This window comes from Bombina bombina, chromosome 6, assembly GCF_027579735.1.
Source record: "Bombina bombina isolate aBomBom1 chromosome 6, aBomBom1.pri, whole genome shotgun sequence".
In the NCBI taxonomy this organism is placed as follows: Eukaryota; Metazoa; Chordata; class Amphibia; order Anura; family Bombinatoridae; genus Bombina; species Bombina bombina.
The window spans coordinates 877,455,821-877,477,115 of NC_069504.1; the positions used below are offsets into that span (position 1 = coordinate 877,455,821).

Here is a 21,295-nt window from a genome sequence, read left to right on the forward strand (position 1 = left end):
TCAACACATTTATTGAATATATAAATGGAAATGCATTTAATCTTAAATTTACTGGGATATTTAACAACAATAAGGTCAACTATTTAGATTTGACACTTCAAATCACTGATAATACAATTGTTACCAGCACATATCGCAAAGAGACAGCTGGTAATACAATCTTACATGCCACCTCACAACACCCCACACATGTCATTAGGGAAATACCTAGGGGACAATTTATAAGGATTCGTAGAAATACGAAATCTGATGCAATATATGAGTCTCAATCCCTGGAATTAAAAGACAGATTAGTGTGTAGGGGTTATAACATCAACTCCCTTGAAAAGTGTCGAAAAAGTATAAGTACTCACAACAGTGCTTATAAAAAACCTGATTTGAGTAAGAAAGAGAAATCCAACTTTAAAGATGCAGTAGTGTTCACCACGGCCTATTCAAAACAGTATAATGAAATTGTTAAAATCATGAAAAAACACTCCCATGTCCTCTTAGGGAATGACACACTTAAACCACATATAAAGAACATTAAATATGTTCCCAAAAAATGTAAAACCTTAGGTCAAGCCATATCACCAAGTTTGGTCATGAAAACTGATGTAAGCAAACAAAATTGGTTGCAACATAGGGGCAACTACAAATGTGGAAGACGCAACTGTGTGTGTACACATATCAATGAAGGTGACAAGTTTTATAGTCACAGCACAGGAAATGAATATACTATGGAGCTTTATGCTAACTGTTGCACCACTTTTGTGGTTTATCTTATCACTTGCAACCTATGTCAATTACAATACACAGGTCAAACTTCCAGAGAGGCTCGCAAAAGATTCAATGAACACACCAGAGATGTTAAAAATTACAATAAGGACTCAGCAGTGGCCAATCATTTTAATGGTTATCACATGACAAATATAGCTAACATGAGTATTAACATCATAGATATTGCTACTACATCCATTAGAGGGGGTAAAAAATTTAAAATCTTAGAGAAAAAGGAACTGTTCTGGATGTTGAAACTTAAAACTCAGTCACCATTAGGGATGAACCGTGAATGTGATATCAATTATTTTATTGATAACTGATTCCATTCTCTTAGTTTATCCCACTTTGTTCACTGTATTATATATATGCCCATATATATGCCAGCCAGTATATATTTGCTTTTTTGCTTTTTTGTACATGGTTTATCATTCACACCTAATGTCTTCAATTGTGGTCTAGATAGGGTTAATAGTTTTCCAAAGACATTTTTACTTACCTGCTGGTTAGTTAATTAATTTTTTCCTTATGTATTCCTTTTTCATCTTTTATTTTCTAACTCACTTGTATATTTATTCATTTCATAATCATTATTATGTTACTTTTTCATTTTCTCATTCATTCATTTATTCATTTTTTCATTCATTTATTTTTTATTTATTATTATACATTTTTTTCAATATTTTCCATTTCTGTCTAAGTTCATGTTTTGGATTTTGCTTCCTCCATCAATATCATGTAACCATTTTTTTTCTATATTTACATCAATGTATATAATTGTAAATTTAAAATGCAATAAGGTTCATTAACTTTGTTTTTAACTTTGTACTTTGTGATGTATCAAGAGAAAGGTCTTCTTACTAAGGGTTAACAAATAGATGGCTGTGGCTGATTAAACCATTCTTAGCAAACAGCCAATTGAATTTAAAGTTCCCCTTCTTAAGCAGCCTTCCTCCCATCACAAATTAGTCTATGAATAAGCGTCCAAGAGGGACGCGAAACTAGTCAGACAGCTAATAGTGTCTCTCATACACTCCTGCCATTGTCTTTTCTAGCGTGTCATCCAGCGTTTGTAGCTGGTTAAAATCTTTTTAACCTTGTTTTTTCAATAAAGGATACTTTTTATTTTAAAAAAAGAAACCCTTGTTGCAGTGCCTGCTTACTACTTGTACTCTGGATTTGGATTTGTGGCTTGGTTTCGCCACTGCTACGGCACTCTGTTTTCCAGGTGGGATGAACTTGAAATCAGTTAGACCGGTGTCATTTCCGGTCTCTTAGCCGGTTCCACGGTTGTTGCCAGACACACCGCACGCCTCTCAGCATCAACTCTCATTAATATTAACCCCTTAAGGGCATTTCAGACTATGGGCTTCTTTCATTAAGCAGCAGATGCTGCTTCAGAGCCCCATCGCATGGCCAGGGGGCGGACTGAAATCATCCTGATCCGATCCGATTGGGATGATTGACAGCTCCTGCTAGGGGCCGATTGGCCGTCAGTGAGCAGGGGGCGGCATTGCACAAGCATGTGACCAGAATTGATTATGCAATGTTAAATGCTGACAGCGAGTCATGTCTGCTCGACTGTTAATCTACCCCTAAAACTTCCCCAAAAGACCGGAGCATTTTAAGCATTTTTTCCATCACTCCATTTAAACAGAAATAGAGCCTTTTTTAATTTCCCTTTTAAAACTATAATTGTTTTTTTAGTTGACAATTCAAGGTATTGATCTAGGCCCATTTTGGTATATTTCATGCCACCATTTCACCTCCAAATTCGATCAAATAAAAAAATCTTTAGGTTTCTCACTGAAATTATTGCGCAATCATAGCACAAATGATTGTAAAAACTTCTCACAGATCCCCTTTGTCCAGAAATAGCAGACATATATGGGTTTGCCATTGCTTTTTGGTAATTAGAAGGCTGCTAATTGCAGCTGCGCACCACACTTTTATTATTCTCAGCAGTAAAGGGGTTAATCCGGTAGCTTGTAAATTAATTTTAGCTTTAGTGTAGAGATTACTCTCTGTCCTGACACTTCCCACCCCTGATCCCTACCTGATCCCTGTCTAACAGCTCTCTTCCCTCCCTCACCTCCCCCCCCCACTGGTCACCCCCATCTTAGGTACTGGCAGACAGTCTGCCAGTATGCCGTTTTAGACCTTTTTAAAATTATTATTATTACTTTCTTCAGTGTATGATTACCCCCGTTCCTTCTCACTTCCCTGAACCCTCCCAAAAAAGCTTTCTAACCCTCCCCCCCTCTAACTAATTTTGGGCATTTTAGGTACTGGCAGCTGTCTGCCAGTACCCAGTTTTCTATCATTTTTATTTTTTATTTAATAATAATAAAAATAAAAAAATCAACAACATTTTTTTCTGAAGTGTAGCTGCCCCCCTCATTTACCCCACCTCCCCCTCCAAGATCTTTTCCTCTACCCTCTATTCCCCCCCTACCCCCTCCATTCTTCTCCCTCCTTCTCCCTCCAACTCTCAGCATTGAATTTTGCTGTAGTGTAACGGTCCCACCATTCCCACCCCTCCCTCCCCCTCCAGGCCGCACACCTGCCTCCCTCCTAACCCTCCCACACCACCAACAATCAGCACCACCACTACCCGATGCAGAGGGACACAGTGTGTCTCTCTTTGTATCAGTCACTCTGCAAGTCTATTTCTGCACTGACCCACTCGTTGTACAGGGTTTGACACTGGTCGTTAAGGGGTTAATAGTATAGCAAAGATTTTCATGAAGAACTTACCAACTTGCGTACCATGGGCTTAGCACACCTTAAAGGAACAGTCTACCCTATTTATTTCTCCCCTTTAATTTGTTCCCAGTGTTCCATTTTACCTGCTGGAGAGTATTAAACTGTTTACAAACAGTTCTTTTATCTTTATATCAGCATTTTGCCTGTGGTATCTCTACCTATACTAAAAGTATTTATACTTAAAGAGACATAAAAAACATATGCTAAATCATTTGAAAGTGATGCATTATTATAGTTGGGATTAAAAACAAACAGACAAGAGAATATCACCTGAACATGTCTATGTAAAAAAGGAAGATATTTCACCTCAACATTTCTTTATCTCACAACAGTAAGTGCTGTGTGAATAGTTATCCTGTAGGTAATGTCAGCTGCATGTAAAAAAAAAAAAAAATAAGACAGTCAATCAGCTTCATCATTGCGGATGTCAAACTTTGCTTTGCTGTGATCTCATGAGATTTCAATTAACATGACTGGTAAATAACATAACTGTGCCTGCACATGGCAGATGCGCGTTCCCTTGAAAGTCCTGGGACTAGCTTTCTGATTGGTAGTTTAAAGTACATTTACAATGGGATGTGGCTACTGTGAAAATGTTGAGGTAAAATATCTTCCTTTTTTACATAGAGATGTTCAGGTGATAGTGTCTAGTCAACTTTTTATGGTTATACTGAATCACTTTAAAGTGCTTCAACATTTGGGTATTATGTCCCTTTAAGTATAGGGTATAAAAAAGCTGTGTAAACATAGCCAACAGTAGAAACTACACTCCCAGTAAGTAATAAAATGGTAATTTCCAATTGTTCTCTGTAAGTTTGTAAGTTCCTATACAAACGGAGATAAGATAAGGAAGCATTTGTGTGCATAGAAAGTGATAATATAAAGAGATTTGATTTCCCTGCAAGCTCAACTCATTTTGATGGTTCTGGTGTCAATTTCTCATACATTTTATGCTCTGCAGCTGGTATAGCAAGTCATTATAAACGCATTGAGGGAAAAACAATTTTTCCAATATACTGAAAGGGACAGTCTACTTGTTATTATTTAAAAAGATAGATAAAGCCTTTACTACCCATTCCCCAGCTTTGCATCACCAACATTGTTATATTAACATACTTTATAACCTCTAAGTTTGCCTGTTTCTAAGTTCCTGCAGTCTACCCTTATCTCAGTGCTTTTTACAATCTTTCAATACAGCTGGACAGTGCTAGTTCATGTGTTCCTTATAGATAACATTGTTATCACTCCCATGGACAATGATAATGGTTATGCAAGAACCAGCACTAATTAGCTAAAGATTGTAAAAAAAGCACTGAGCTAAGGGGGATATAAGGGTCAGTTTGCAGGGGCTTAGATACAGGTAATCATAGAGGTAAAAAGTATATAAATGTAACTATGTTGGTTATGTAGAACTGGGGAATGGGTAGAAAAGGGATTATCTATATTTTTAAAAAACATCAATTTTCAAGTAGACTGTCCCTTTAAGCTTTGCACTCGAGCAATATCAGACTTGAATTTTGCTGCACACTCCCTTATTATTATTATTATTTTATGTAAAGAATTTAGCCCACCCACACAATCCAACATGCAGATATTAGCATCCCCTAAACTATCGCTTGAGTGATAAAAAATAGAAAGTGCTATTGTTTGTGCTTTTGCGATGCTAATTTACAATAGCACAAATATTTTTAGCTCCATTTGTAATTAAAGGCCTAAATGTATAATATTGTTATAAACATTGTTGCAAACAGAGCTGTCATATACTGTTTAATTAACATGCAAACTTCTGACACTACCTCAGTATGCTTTTAAGGGAAAGGGGCTAAATTTCAACAGAAGATACTAAAATAATGAAGTAAATGTGATTATAGCAGTAAATCTGAATGTTTTTTAAAGTGTTCCCTACGTCTGAATCACACAAGTTTTTTTTTTTTTTATGGCCCTTTAAACTCAAAAAAAGATTGTCATGAAAGGGTTATTTGGGGGGGATGGAGAGTGCTCCATTTGAGTTAAACCCTTCACCACTTTATAATTCTTCTTGAATTACTTAAAGAAACATTGTAAAAATAACATGATCTAATTCCTTAGTAATTTTAATACTACTGACTCTACAAATGTATGTGTTTAACCCCTTTGCTATTAAACAAAGACTGGGAGACGCAGAGAACTGTTGGTTTTGAACAACACAGTCAGTAAGTCAATCAGCAGCACAAGTTAAACATATAGAATTGCAGTAATGCCCCTTTAATCAGTATTTAGTGTGACTATGTTGCTTTAGGTCACAGAAATACAGAATTACAGGCTCTATGAAAGCTTCAATGTCCATCAATATCTGCTCAAGAGACATCAGTAGAATTAGAAATTAAGTAAGTACATATAATGATCAAATTTCCTTTATTACCCAATAATTACAATTTATCAAAACATATTTAGGTACTTATTCTATAACTTTATTATCTCACATCCTGTCGCTGGACTGCGCTACAATTAGCATTCAAATTGATATTAGAAGCTCATGGTAAAGAGATTTAGCAGAGAAGATTTAGCGCGGCCAACATTGCTAACCTGGGAACACTAATTTTTTACCTTGATCGCCGTTAGCGCTCATGAGCGATAAAAAAATATTGTTCCATTTGTTATCTAGGCCATATTCTACAGTGAAAAAGGACTTATTCTGAATCTAGTATATTGAACAGTATCAAATAAATGTGCCTGTTTATCCTAACCCTTAAAAGGTTACTTTTAGCGGTATTAGCAAGCAAGTGAAAAACATATTTAGTGCGCCGTTTGTAATTTGACTCTTTATGGAAAATAATATTTTGAGTTTAATGTCCGTTTAGTCACATTTAACTTTTCCCACAGGGCTATGTTTATTCAGTAGGCATCTTCCTTAATACTTCTATACAAATAACTGCACAAAACAATACCACCAATGAAGAAAACATTTAAGGATCATCCTTTTAGTAGTGGAATTCACTTCTGAGGAACTTGGGTTTGGCAAAGAATAGTATTTGCAATTATGTCAATAATTCAAAACCATAGAATGAACTGGAAGGAGTTCAGCTTTGGCATTAGATGAAACCTGTGTTTTTTTCTTTGTAGAGTGATCAATTTACAGATACAGGCCCCACAACAACAAACATTTAAAAACCCTTTACAGAATTACAAAATAATTACTGGGGTATAGAGCAACTATATGAACACTTCATATCACTGGATTATTTTTGAAACTGTTAATTAATATTATATTAAAACCACTGCAGTTTAGACCAAAGGTAACCAAACTGCAAAGTCATAGACTTTAATGGAAATACATATTGTTACCACTAGTTTACGACAGCAATGGAAACAAGGCCTTAGAGAGATGTGACCCTTGGCCATAATCTAGGTCTTACCTCCTCATTAATTACAAAATGTGGGAGGTTAAAAGCTTGTGGGAAGTGCCCCACCATTAATCTGTGGTACGGGCAGTATACGTGTGGTTTGGCAGGGGCATGGGTGGATCCTTTGATGTATTCGGGAGGTCCTGTGTGTGTTTGGGAGTTCCATGAGTGTGTCTTTGTGGGGCTCAGGCAGGCTCATCCAGTCCCTTAAAACGAGATGGCGATACATACCTCCCAATCTGTGACAATCTCACAGCATGCAGGATCGCTGGGAGGTATGTTCTAGGTAACCTGGCTTAATAACTACTGATACACCAGTAATTAAAAGACAGTTTAACAATTAACTGTATACTGGATTTTATTAAAACAAACAAAAAACAAAAACAAAAAAACACTTCTGTTTAAGGGGCCATGAAACCCCAAATTTTTCTTTTAGGGTTCAGATAGAACATGCAATTTAAAACAACTTTCCAATTTGCTTCTATTATCAAATTTGCTTCATTCTCTTGTAATCCTTTGTTTAAGCATTGTACTGCTGGGAGCTATCTGAGCACGTCTAGCTAGCCAATCACAAGAGACAAATTTGTGCATGCACCAATCAGCAGCTAGCTCCCACTAGTGTAGGATATGTACACATTCTTTTTCAACAAAGGATACCAAGAGAACAAAGGGATCTTAGAGGGGGGTGGGTAAGGGGGTTGTTACACTACAGAAAACAAAGAAATAAACAACAACAAAAAAGTTAATATATTACTAGCAGTTAGGGATCAGGGAGTGGGAGGGTAATCTCTGCAATAGAGCTAAAATTAGCCTTACAAGCTACCTGATTAACCCCTTAACTGACGGAAATTTCAGAAGTATGGTTCACAGCTGCAATCAGCAGCCTTCTAATTCTCAAAAAACAATGTCAAAGCCATGCATGTCTGCTGTTTCTGAACAAAGGGGACCCCAGAGAAGCTTTTACAACCATTTGTCTTATGACTGCAGTAGTTGTGCGTAAATAATTTCAGTGAGAAACCCAAAGTTTGTGAAAAAGTTAATGATTTTGTTTTATATAATCATATTTGGTGGCCAAATAGTGGCATCAAATATAACAATATGGGCCTAGATCAGAGGTTTTCAAAGTCTTAGGCGGTGGGCTTCCCCTCTGATGAAATTTACAGACAGTGCCCCCCCCAATTATACTTTTTTTTCTCTTTAATAATTTTTTTAATATTTATTACTAGTTTTAATTTGGGAGTTTACATCTAATCCAGGGTTTACACACAGTTCAAGGGCTAGTTCTGCTCAATCGAGAGTGCTTCACTCACGTTTCAGTTAGCACTTCTGTATTAAATGTAAGTTACTGATCAACACAACAAATATAACAGAGTTTTCTTAACGATTAAGACCTCAGTGATTTTCTTCCACCTACATCCCATCCCTTTACCCTATTCCACCATGACATGGCAAGTGTCATTGTCGCGGCTCTTAAAACTGTTCTATGTTTTGCCAAAGTCAGCATCTGCTTGAAATTTCCATAGAACAGTACAAAGTGTCATTGTTCCCGCGCCTGCACTTATATGCTGTATTGCCCCCCTGGAGAGGTCCACCTCACACTTTGAAAACAACTGTCTTCTTTAGAAAAATATATACATAATTTTGGGGGTTAATTATGAGAAATTGGCCAATTCTGCAATACCAAAATAAGAGCTAGCCCATTGCATCATTTTAGACATATTGTAGCTGCAGAAAAAGACCTTAAAATGGTCAATAATAATAATAACAAATATATATACATTTGGTCTTAGTTGAATCAGAGGATGCGAATAAACAATTACGATTGTTATGAATTATGATTTTTTTTCTACAGTCAGAAAGCTACAAGTTTTTGTGGAATGTGATAATTTATATATATATATATATATATATATATATATATATATATATATATATATATATATATATATATATATATATATATATATATATTTATTATTATTATTATTATTATTATTATTATCATCACTTTATTTATTTTTTATTATTATTTCTTTTACATTTTTGGGTAATTTCTGTGAATAAATAGCTAGTTGAAACTGTCATCATCTGAAAGCTTTGTTTATGCTAAGAAATATATATATATAGTTTTATAGGCAAACCAGAAAACCAAAGTCTTTGTTTCTATTTAAATTGAGTTATAGCAAAAATGCTAAAAATTCTCCAGCACTTTGGGCAAGTTTTCTCTAAATTTACTGGTGCTGAAGGGGTTAAAACCTACAAACTAATCACTGGGGAACATATGACATACCATGACTAATAGTTGATTGACTCATTAGTCTATCTAGGTATGCTTTTCAGAAAATATGCCAAGCAAACATAATACGTTTGATAATAGAAGTAACTTGAAACGTCTAGTTAGAACTACATGTTTTATTTAAATAATGAAAGTTTAAAGGGACAGTCTAGACCCAAAACATCATTTTAATAATTACTTATTGTTACATACCGGAGAAGCATCCTGCAACTGGTCCCACATCTATAAGCTTGTAAGAAGTACATGAAATATTTAAATATTCAACATTGTTTGTTAGGAGCTGAAACTGGCGGCCAAGCTTCGCCCACCTATTGTGCGTATATTTTGGTATGTTATTTCTCCTATCGACTCTTAAAGTAAAGGTAAAGTTTTGTGTCTTTGAAAAGCCCAATTCTTTCTTCTATATTATTAAAATGCAGTCGCTAACTTTATTTCACGGTCAAGGCTACACTTTTGATGATATATCATTTTTATTTTGTCTACCGTTTCCTTGCCAAATCCTCCCAGCTGCTACTTCCGTGTTTCATCTTAGAGAGCTGTCCCACCCGCTCTCTACGTCGGCTAATTGCGCGTGGACGAATAAAATTTCATCTGCACATGCGCAACTTTCGCTCGATACATAGTATTCAATGATCCAAAATATTCACTTGGACCGCGATCGATGTGTAAGCTGATATTTTCAGCAGAATTGAAAGATAAGTCACACGGAGCATGCGTGTCTCATGAACAAGCACGGTGAGGAGGTAAGATGATTCAAATCGGACGCATGCGCTCAGGACTCATGTGACGTATTAGTGGATGGGCTGACCCCCCCGGGGGGGAAAACGATAATTAGAGGACACTATATATGTCGAGTGTCAATCAAGTATTCAAAAATGGTGGGCGGAGGAAAAATAGTTGTCGTCTGCTACTTATAAGGTAGTAATCTAAGTTATGTAATAACATATATAAAAAACGATGAATGAAACTAGGGCTTATTGTAGATAAACTTGAAGAGGTCGTTAACGAATGTGGTTAACTTTACCTTACCTTTAAATAAGTTTTCCTACTCTCACATGCTGATTTGTGCATGTGCTATTTTAAATTGCTAACTCAAAAATATTAAACATGCACTGCTAAACTGCCATACAAGAAGAAAGCTGTGGGCAGAGCTTGGTCGCCATTTTCGGCTGCTAACAAATGATGATTATTTAAAAGTTTTTATGTACTTCTTACAAGCTTATAGATGTGGAACCCATTGCAAGATGCTTGCCTGTTATGTAACAATAAGTGATAAAGAATAAGTATTGGGTCTAGACTGTCCCTTTAATTCAGTCTTGCTTTTAATGCAGTTACCCTGGGAGTTTGCATTTGGAATAGAATGCTGTTTAATTTGTTACAACTGTTAAAAAAGAAGGTAGCAAATAACTTACTTGGGTGCAGAATCACCACAATATTTTCCAATTAATTGGTTGTTGTCTGTTTCTCCTCCATTAAAAACAGCTACGTAATCATATCGACAGTAGCTGTCTCCTTCGACATCAAATTTATCAAACGCTAACTCGATTACCTTACAGGAAAGAAAGAGAGGTCACATTATGAGTCCATAAATCCACATCGTGCTAACAAAATTAATTTTAAAATATTTGAGCAAGATTTGAGCCTTATTAGAAGATTTATGTTTATATTTATATAATTTTTTTGAACCCGCTGATTTATTGATTTAGAATTAAATTCATATCTTACTCCCTTTTTGTACTATACCCATATTGTGATCTGGAGACTAATTGCCAAATAGTGTGTCACATTATATGGTGGATTGGTTTGCTGGCCCTGGATACAGCTGTATATTCAAAGTGCCTGCCATAAAGGGGGTTCTATAAATTACTGATATAATAAATGTCTTGCATAAAATTTATATCACAAGATAACTGCCCTAGGAGGGCATCTCACACAGCCATTTTTATTCCATATGGTCAGCACTTCTCACCTTATCCTTTGGGGCTACAATATGCCAGGAACAACTTATACCACTTGGATAATTATTTTCAGGCCAGTTTGGGGTGCTCAGACTTCCCTGGGGCTTTTCAAGTTTTCCTCCACAAAACTGACTCTCTGAAACAAAACAAGACAGAACAGCACATTAATTGTAAGATTAATCAAATTATTCATGTTTTCCCTTCATGTAGACTAATCACTCATTACTGAGGGACAGACTGACACTTTTTAGGGGGATGTGCCCCTTCCTGTTTGTCACATTTCAGTAGTAATTGCCCTCTTCTGTCACCATGCAGGAAGAGGCAGGGGCAAATGACAGGGGGTGCAGCAGGGAAAAAATGCACCAGGGCCCAAAATATCAGAGGAACACCATATGACACTTGCATCTAATCTATTGTTCTTCTATAACTACTGATGCTGTCCCTACTTCAACCACTATGTATTCTGCCTCTCCATTCATTTAATTGCCCGGCTGCAGTGTAGATGTGGCAGTAAAACCCAGCACTCTTATTATGCCTACACATAGAGGAACAACACCTCTGGCTACAGGCATCATACATCTGATCTGAGGTCTCACTTGGGAAAGTAGCTGTTATGTTGAGGATTACAGGGCAACACATCTACTATTAGGTGTCACTTAGGCATATTTCTGGGACAATAGCATGTGCAGGGTTCATGCATCCATATTGGTCTCTCATTAGGGCATATACAATAGCATTAGCTGGCATACAGAGAAATTTAACCCAATATTTTTGTGATTCAGATAGAGCATGTAATTTTAAACAACTTTCCAATTTTCTATTATCTAATTTGCTTAAATCTTCTGGTATCCTTTGATGAAGAAGCAGCAATGGACTTCTGGGAGTTACATAAACACACCGGGTGAACCAATAACATGAGGCATATACAATGGTGGCAAAAATTGTGGACACTTTTTTGAAATGTTCATGTTTTCCAACTTTGCAGGCTTATAGGAAATGTTATTTTGCACCAAATGCAAATGTTTATATGTCATTTTAAAGACAATTTAATGCTGAATTCAATACAAAAAACAGAATGCAAATTATATGCAGTACAAAAAAAGTTATGCAGGGAATACTGCAATCATGCTGAATATACCATAATGCACTTATGGTTTCAATGCACTATCAGTATTTAGTAGGGTAGCCTTTATTCCTTAAAACTGCATCACAATGACGCCTCATTGAGCCAACAAGTGTTTGAAGCTCTGCCTTCATTATTATGTGGTGCCAGGAAGCAATTATAGCCTTAATTGCCTTTTATTTGATGGACGCCTCATTCGTACAAGGCTTTTCAAATTGTGCCACAAATTTTCTATCGGGTTCAGGTCAGGGCTGTTTCCTGGCCAGATCAACAATGGAATGGACTTTGCTGTGAACCACTGATTGCATATTTTTGCTTTGTGGCAGGGAGCTGAATCCTGCTGAAATAGAAATGGTGCATTTTTGGGAAAGAGATCCCTTATGGAAGGTAGCAGGTTTGGTTCCAGAATGGTGTCAATGTATTTTCTTGCATTCAGTGTGCCGTCGATTACATGAAGGCTGCCAACACCATTTTGTGCCATACATGACCAAATCATAATGCTTGTTGGTTGCTTTACATTGGCCTCCATACAGTCAGGATGTAGCTCTTCTCCTACTCTACGTTTCACGTATTTTCGGCCATCACTACCAAATGAGGATATCTTACATTCGTCACTCCAAATAACTTGCTTCCACTGATCGCCTGTCCATCCAATGTGTATTGAAGAGGAAACATTTTTTGCATGGTTTTGCCCACTGTAGTCGTTTCTTGCACTGCTGTAGATTCAGATATGGATTTTTTCTCGGAATCCTACCTCTTAGTCCCATATTTGATAGTCTGCTTCTTACCATTCTTGAACTGACACAAACACCAGTTGAACACAATTCAGCTTTGATAGCCTCAGATGAGATTTTTCTGTCCTTAAGATACAATATTTTTATTATTCTGTCATCAGTTGCTTTTGTGCACTTTTTTGGCTTTATCCTGGTTTGTTTTTCAGTGACTTTGTTTCCTGATAACGTAAACAGCACTTTCATACACCAGATGTTGTCACTGACTGACCCACCTACTTTCCTTGCAAATTCAGCATAAGAAAGACCCGATTCATGTTATAAAACAATCGTGGTCCTTTTCGTGGGTGACCAATCAATTCTTTAATTTGGTGCCATTGCTGTACTTATTATCTACATGTTAAATTTAAAGAAATACTAACAATATTCACACAATCTACAATTACGCTTCACTTACACCGCTAACGTTCTTTCTTCTACAGAACAAACAGCAAAACTGACTTTCCTCAACTTCTCACAAGATGTATTGCAGTTACTGTCATTTGATTGGCCCCCAGAACAAGGACTGTGATTGGCCAGTAGGATTTGTTCTTAACATCCGCTTCTTAACTGAATCACACTTGTGTTTCTTTTTTAGATTAAAGTAAGCGTAACTTTTTTTTGTACTGCATATATTTGTATTCTGTTTTGTGTATTGAATTCAGCATGAAATTATCTTTAAATTGACATATAAACATTTGCATTTGGTGCAAAATAACATTTCCTATTATTACTGTAAGTTACCACTGAGTGTTATGTATGGGGGGGGGCATAAATGTTCTTAGAAACGGGGAGAAAGACACAAATATTCTTGGCACTGAGGAGGAAGACAGACTCATAGCTCTATTCAGTCTATGACTAACTGCAGAATTATGGATTTACTCAAAGAACCCTTCTTTCCATGTCACCCTGTTGCATGAGGGAGTTAGTTATAGTTCTCTTCCAGTTTTTTAGGTCATAAACAGATATATTGAGCGTTTTAGCTCTTGTTTATTGTCTCACTGTTGCAAAAAATTCTGTGAAGCCTCACCACTGACTTGAGTAGAGACAGCGCTGTACCAGGCCAGAAAGCCCCGCCCCCCTGTTTCCTCGTCTGTTACCATCTCTAGCATCATTTGTGAGCCAGTTGACATTAGGGCTCCAGGACGGAAAGTTCCACAGACACGTGCTAATTGCTGGGCAGTTCGGCTGTGCCCGTTGTATATGCTAAGATAATCATAGCGGCAGCTGGGGTCTGATTCCATGTCAAGAACACGGAATGTTAGCATCACCACATGTCCATCAGGGACCTGAAACACAAAGAAGACATGGCGAGCTGTCATTTAAATTTTTAATTTTCTGTGTATGCTGTTACTCCATTCTCATCCTATCAAGCTCACTACCATTACTCTGTAATTTTGCACTGATTCCCTGTCTTTCTGATTTATCCTTTATGTCTTTTTCTCTATTCATTCTAATTAAGCCCTAATGCCCCTCTCTGGTGTTATCTGGCTGTCAATTAAAATCTCTTTCCTATTTATTATTATGTACACTTTATTTCTTACTTGATTTTCCCTACTCTTTTCTATATTTCTGATATATATATATTATAGCGCTGCGGAATCTGCTGGAGCTCTACAAATAACCGATAATAATAATAATAATAATAATATATATATATATATATATATATATATATATAAATACTGTATATATATATATATATATATATATATATATATATATTAGTTCTGGGAGTCTGTACCCATACTTCTCATATGCAGCTACCTGGGTGTCAGGATCCAAACGGCTGTTTTCACTTAGTAGAGAGTAAATCAGCACTTACTGGATTTTATTTTAAAAGGCAAACAGTAGTTTATTTTAGTGTTTTGTTTTGTCTAAGGAAGGGACATATATCCCAAAACATCACACTAAAATAAACTACTGTTTGAATTTGAAAATCCAGTGTGTACGGATTTACTCTCTACTAAGTGTGTGTGTGTGAGAGAGAGAGAAAGAAAGAAAGAAAGAAAGAAAGAGAGAGAAAGAAAGAAAGAAAGAAAGAAAGAAAAAGAGAGAGAGAGAAAGAAAAAGAGAGAGAGAGAAAGAAAGAAAGAAAGAAAGAAAGAAAGAAAGAAAGAGAGAAAGAAAGAAAGAAAGAAAGAAAGAAAGAAAGAGAAAGAGAGAGAGAGAGAGAAAAAGAGAGAGAGAGAAAGAAAGAAAGAAAAAGAGAGAGAGAGAAAGAAAAAGAGAGAGAAAGAGAGAAAGAGAGAGAGAGAGAGAGAGAGAGAGAGAGAGAGAGAGAGAGAGAGAGAGAGAGAGAAAGAAAAAGAGAGAGCGAGAGAAAGAGAAAGAAACAGAGAAACAAGTGCACTCTCACAAACAGGATACACTTGTCAGGGTGCTGAGTAAAATTTCAAATATATGTAGAAGGAAACAGCACTCACTGGGCTTGACTTCAAAAAGTGTTCTTTATTCCAGTGACGTTTCGGGGCTGCACCCCTTCATCAGACCAACAAATACAAGTGAAAATCCAACTTAAATACCATATAGGCCCCTCCCCCTAGTGAAAAAAACGCCAAAGCAGTTGTCATAGCAACCCTAAGGTTTACACTTAATTACAAAACAAGTGAAAAAACATACATATACAATCTAAAACTATTCTAAAATAACATTGATGCAATGTTAAATACAAACAAACAAATAATTTAAAACAATGGATCCAGATGTGAATAATAGATAATAACACATAGTCTTATATGTAGTTATCACAACCTAGTATCTATTAGCAGAATGCCCATAACTATTATGTACTAGAGGGTAGATAGCAGTTACATGATTGCACAAACAGTGGCAACTTACTGTTAGCAGTGGAAATACCAATGAGCGCTTGCTTAACAGTGATCACAGAAAGCTTACCACCAATGTCATATCTACATGTTATGTCTAGAGTAGAAGCGAGTGTCAGTCTACTGTTACTGGTGCAGTGTATTGTGAGCGCAACTTTATGAATTCTATCTGCACATTCCTAGAGGCTGAATGGGACACACCTTCACCCTAACATTACCTGCAATAGATAGTGCCTGCTGTCTCTATTGGGGCTAGTAATGTTAATTAACTATCAGAGTGAAAGGAGTAGTCAGATAATAATTATTATCACAAAGCCAATGTGTTACAAAGGTAGTGGGACAAGGATATAACACAGACACAAATTTGTAATGCAAATCCAATTGAGAAGGGGCATAATATATAACTATCCCGGATATCTAAAACATAAAACCCTCTGTATGTGTGTGTCATATGTGTGAGAGAGCCTCCATAAATTGTATGATTTTAAAAGTAAGCACAAAAAATGTAAATACATACATAAAGTGACAAAAGCGCTGCAAAATTCCGTAGGGCTGGGTACAGAGATATGGGTATTAAATGACAAGAGTTTGTAATAAAGTACAAAAACATAACAGACTATAACGATCTAGTACAGGAGGAAGAGGGCCCTGCTCCGAAAAGCTTACAGTCTACAGGTTGAGAGTGCAGAGACATAAGATTTGGGGTTGCTTGTCACATAGATTGTAGTAACAACAGTGTGTCAAAGCACTTTAAGATTTATTTTGGTTTGGATGAAAAGCAGGGAAGAGATGGCCTCTTTAAATAGTTGTGTTTTTAAAGAATGCCTGAAGCTATACAAGGTTGAAGATCTGATGGAGTGGAGTAGAGAGTTCCAGAGGACAGGAGCAGTGCGTGCAAAGTCTAGTAGGAGAGAGAGGGAGGTAGAGATAATGGGAGTGGAGAGACGTAGATCGGAGGATGTGTCAGGGAATATTTGAATATGATAGAGGAAATATAGTTGAGAGCAAGATTGTTGAGTGCTTTATAGGTTAGGGTCAATACTTTGAATTGTATTCTAAAGTGTATGGGGTGCCAGTGTAGAGACTGGCAGAGCGGAGCAGCTGATTGGTGACTTAGGTGGGTGAGTCTACCTGAAGCATTCATAATAGATTGGAGGGAGGAGAGGCAGTGCTTGGGAAGGCTATTTCGAAGTAGATCGCAGTAGTTGATGCGTAACAAATATATATAAATATATATATACATATGTCTCTTATTATCTTTAATATATACATATCATTTGATTTCTCTTTTGCTCTATCAATCTAAATATCTATCTGTCTGTCAGTCCGTCCGTCCATCTATCTGTCTGTTTGTATATCTCACTATATATTTGTATATCTCTTTTCCCCTGTCTGCTCCCTATTAAATGCACGTACACATAGACATTTATATGCTTACCGTGATGCTCCAGACACACTTTTTGTTGTGTGGGTAGTAATTTGGAAAGCCTTCACTTGCTATGTACCCTGCATCTCCAGTAATATCTCCTCCGCATAAGAACACAGGCCTGTAATTACAATATGTGTTTAATTATATTGACCATGAGACATCATGAGTATAAATTCCATACGATACATGTGTCAGAGGAGTAACAACTATGGTAATATAACTTTTATAGTGTATAGTATGTTATAGTGCAGTTTTTATAAAGTAATTTATATTCCACAAAATACAAAATGTTGTATTCCTGTTTGTTTTAATGATTGAATAGAAATATTTGTAATATTTAAATACAATTCGTGATCTTATTTCAGTGCAGTCTCATACCGTTCCTATTGTTTTTTTAATTTTCCATTCAACTCTAAATAGCTTCTAACTTCTAAACGTGCCACAGAACTGCCTGTGACCTCTTAAGTTTTCATCAAGAATATATTCTACATTCTAAAACGGAAATAGAATTTGTTACTGTTATGTCTTTGTAAATGTTTTAATAAATGGTTTCTATTTAACAACAATGCTCCTGGTACTTAAAGGGACAGTAAACACCAGAATATTTGTTATTTAAAAAGGTAGATAATCCCTTTATTACCCATTCCCCAATTTTGCATAACCAACACGGTTATATTAATATACTTTTTACCTCTGTAATTACCTTGTAGCTAAGCCTCTGCAAACTGCCCCTTATTTCAGTTCTTTTGACAGACTTGCATTTTTAGCCAATCACGTACCTGAGCTCAATGTTATCTATATGAAACACATGAACTAACGCCCTCTAGTGGTGAAAAACTGTCAAAATTCTTTCAGATTAGAGGCAGTCTTCAAGGTCTAAGAAATCAGCATATGAACCTCCCAGATTTAGCTTTCAACTAAGAATACCAAGAGAACAAAGCAAAATTGGTAATAAAAGTCAATTGGAAAGTTGTTTAAAATTACATGCCATATTTAAATCATGAAAGTTTTTTTTTTTTTACTTTACTTTTACAATTTATGGGATTGATCTTTTACAGGCCAGAGAGCCATATGTAGGCTCTTAATATACGCCACTTGCTGACTTCCCTCTTATTTTATTAGATTATCCTTCCATAATACAACAGATTTATACTCTCATACTGTCAGGGTGCCAGGAATCAGACTGAGACGAGAAGTGCAAAAATAATCACACCTTTATTAATAGCAAAAAATAATAAAAAGTCCACAAGTCAAATAACAAGCCAGGAGTCAAAACTAGAGCTGGTAGTCAGATGAGCCGAGTCAGGAGCCAAAGCAAATAGTCAGACGAGCCGAAATCAGGAACAAGGAGAACAGCAGAGTCAGGAACAAGCCAGGGATCAGGAACCAGGAGGGACGTCAGACAGCCAGGTAATACACAGGAGCTCTCACAAACAGGTCTAAGACAACGCAAGGGCAAAGCATACTGAACAAAGGCCCTTAAAATAATAAGTGATGACATCACAATTCTGAGACTGCATCCTGTCTCACATGGATGATGTAAACTAGTCTGGCCATAAAAGGAAGTACAGGAAGTGAGCAACATCTCCCAGAATGGACCAAAGTCAGCAAAAGAGGTGAGTAAAATGGCTGCCAGCAGCACATGGCAAACAAGTCAGGATAAAACCCTGACACATACCTCTCTCTTATTTGTACCTCCTTTCCCTCAGATTAGCATTTAGATACTATTTATGTTTTTTGCTACACTAACCGCTAGATTTAGAGTTCTGCGTTAGCCGTCAAAACCAGCGTTAGGGGCTCCTAACGCTGGTTTTGGCCGTCCGCTGGTATTTAGAGTCAGTCAGGAAAGGGTCTAACGCTCACTTTCCAGCCGTGACTTTTCCATACCGCAGATCCCCCTACGCGATTTGCGTATCCTATCTTTTCAATGGGATCTTTCTAACGCTGGTATTTAGAGTCTTGGCTGAAGTGAGCGTTAGAACTCTAACGACAAGACTCCAGCCGCAGAGAAAAAGCCAGGAGTTAAGAGCTTTCTGTGCAAACGCCGGTTCATAAAGCTCTTAACTACTGTGCTCTAAAGTACACTAACACCCATAAACTACCTATGTACCCCTAAACCGAGGTCCCCCCACATCGCCGCCACTCTAATAAAATTTTTTAACCCCTAATCTGCCGACCGCACACCGCCGCAACCTACATTATCCCTATGTAACCCTAATCTGCTGCCCCTAACACCGCCGACACCTACATAATATTTATTAACCCCTAATCTGCCCCCCCCAAAGTTGCCGCTACCTAACTAACCTGCCGACCGGACCTCACCGCTACTATAATAAAGTTATTAACCCCTAATCCGCCTCACTAACCCTATAATAAATAGTATTAACCCCTAATCTGCCCTCCCTAACATCACCGACACCTAACTTCAAGTATTAACCCCTAATCTGCCGACCGGACCTCAACGCTACTCTATTAAATTTATTAACCCCTAAAGCTAAGTCTAACCCTAACACTAACACCCCCCTAAGTTAAATATAATTTTTATCTAATGAAATAAATTAACTCTTATTAAATAAATTAATCCTAATTAAAGCTAAATACTTACCTGTAAAATAAACCCTAATATAGCTACAATATAAATTATAATTATATTGTAGCTATTTTAGGATTAATATTTATTTTACAGGCAACTTTGTATTTATTTTAACCAGGTACAATAGCTATTAAATAGTTAATAACTATTTAATAGCTACCTAGTTAAAATAATTTAAAAAATTACCTGTAAAATAAATCCTAACCTAAGTTACAATTAAACCTAACACTACACTATCAATAAATAAATTAAATTAAATACCTACAATTATCTACAATTAAACCTAACACTACACTATCAATAAATTAATTAAATAAAATACCTACAAATAAATACAATTAAATAAACTAACTAAAGTACAAAAAATAAAAAAAGAACTAAGTTACAAAAAATAAAAAAATAATTTACAAACATTATAAAAATATTACAACAATTTTAAGCTAATTACACCTACTCTAAGCCCCCTAATAAAATAACAAAGCCCCCCAAAATAAAAAAAATGCCTTACCCTATTCTAAAATAAAAATAGAAAAGCTCTATTACCTTACCAGCCCTTAAAAGGGCCTTTTGCGGGGCATGCCCCAAAGAATTCAGCTTTTTTGCCTGTAAAAAAAAAAATACAATACACCCCCAACATTACAACCCACCACCCACATACCCCTAATCTAACCCAAACCCCCCTTAAATAAACCTAACACTAAGCCCCTGAAGATCTCCCTACCTTGAGTCGTCTTCACCCAACCGGGCACCGATGGACCAAAAGAAGACATCCGGAGAGCAAGAAGTCTTCATCCTATCCGGGCAGAAGAGGACATCTGGACCGGTAGACATCTTCATCCAAGCGGCATCTTCTATCTTCATCCATCCGGAGCGGAGCCATCTTCTTCCAGCCGACGCGGATCCATCCTCTTCTACCGATGCCTACTCGCCGAATGACGGTTCCTTTAAATAACGTCATCTAAGATGGCGTCCCTCGAATTCTATCAGCCAATCGGAATTAAGGTAGGAAAATTCTGATTGGCTGATGGAATCAGCCAATCAGATTGAGCTTGCATTCTATTGGCTGTTCGATCAGCCAATAGAATGCAAGCTCAATCTGATTGGCTGATTGGATCAGCCAATCGGATTGAACTTGAATCTGATTGGCTGATTCCATCAGCCAATCAGATTTTTTCCTACCTTAATACCTATTTATTTGTAGGTATTTTATATAATTAATTTATTGATAGTGTAGTGTTAGGTTTAATTGTAGATAATTGTAGGTATTTTATTTAATTTATTTATTGATAATATAGTGTTAGGTTTAATTGTAACTTAGGTTAGGATTTATTTTACAGGTAATTTTGTAATTATTTTAACTAGGTAGCTATTAAATAGTTATTAACTATTT

General features: G+C 36.5%; 1 protein-coding gene across 1 annotated transcript in view; it reads right to left on the reverse strand.

Annotated features, from left to right (window-relative positions):
- PCOLCE (procollagen C-endopeptidase enhancer) overlaps positions 1 to 21,295 on the reverse strand; it is a 60,724-nt gene that overhangs the window by 17,410 nt on the left and 22,019 nt on the right. Inside the window, exons 2-5 of the mRNA XM_053718357.1 lie at positions 17,322 to 17,430; positions 14,086 to 14,344; positions 11,174 to 11,298; positions 10,617 to 10,753 (exon numbers count right to left, since the gene is read on the reverse strand). Coding sequence (XP_053574332.1) covers positions 10,617 to 10,753; positions 11,174 to 11,298; positions 14,086 to 14,344; positions 17,322 to 17,430 — 630 coding nt within the window. The remainder of the gene's footprint in view (positions 1 to 10,616; positions 10,754 to 11,173; positions 11,299 to 14,085; positions 14,345 to 17,321; positions 17,431 to 21,295) is intronic.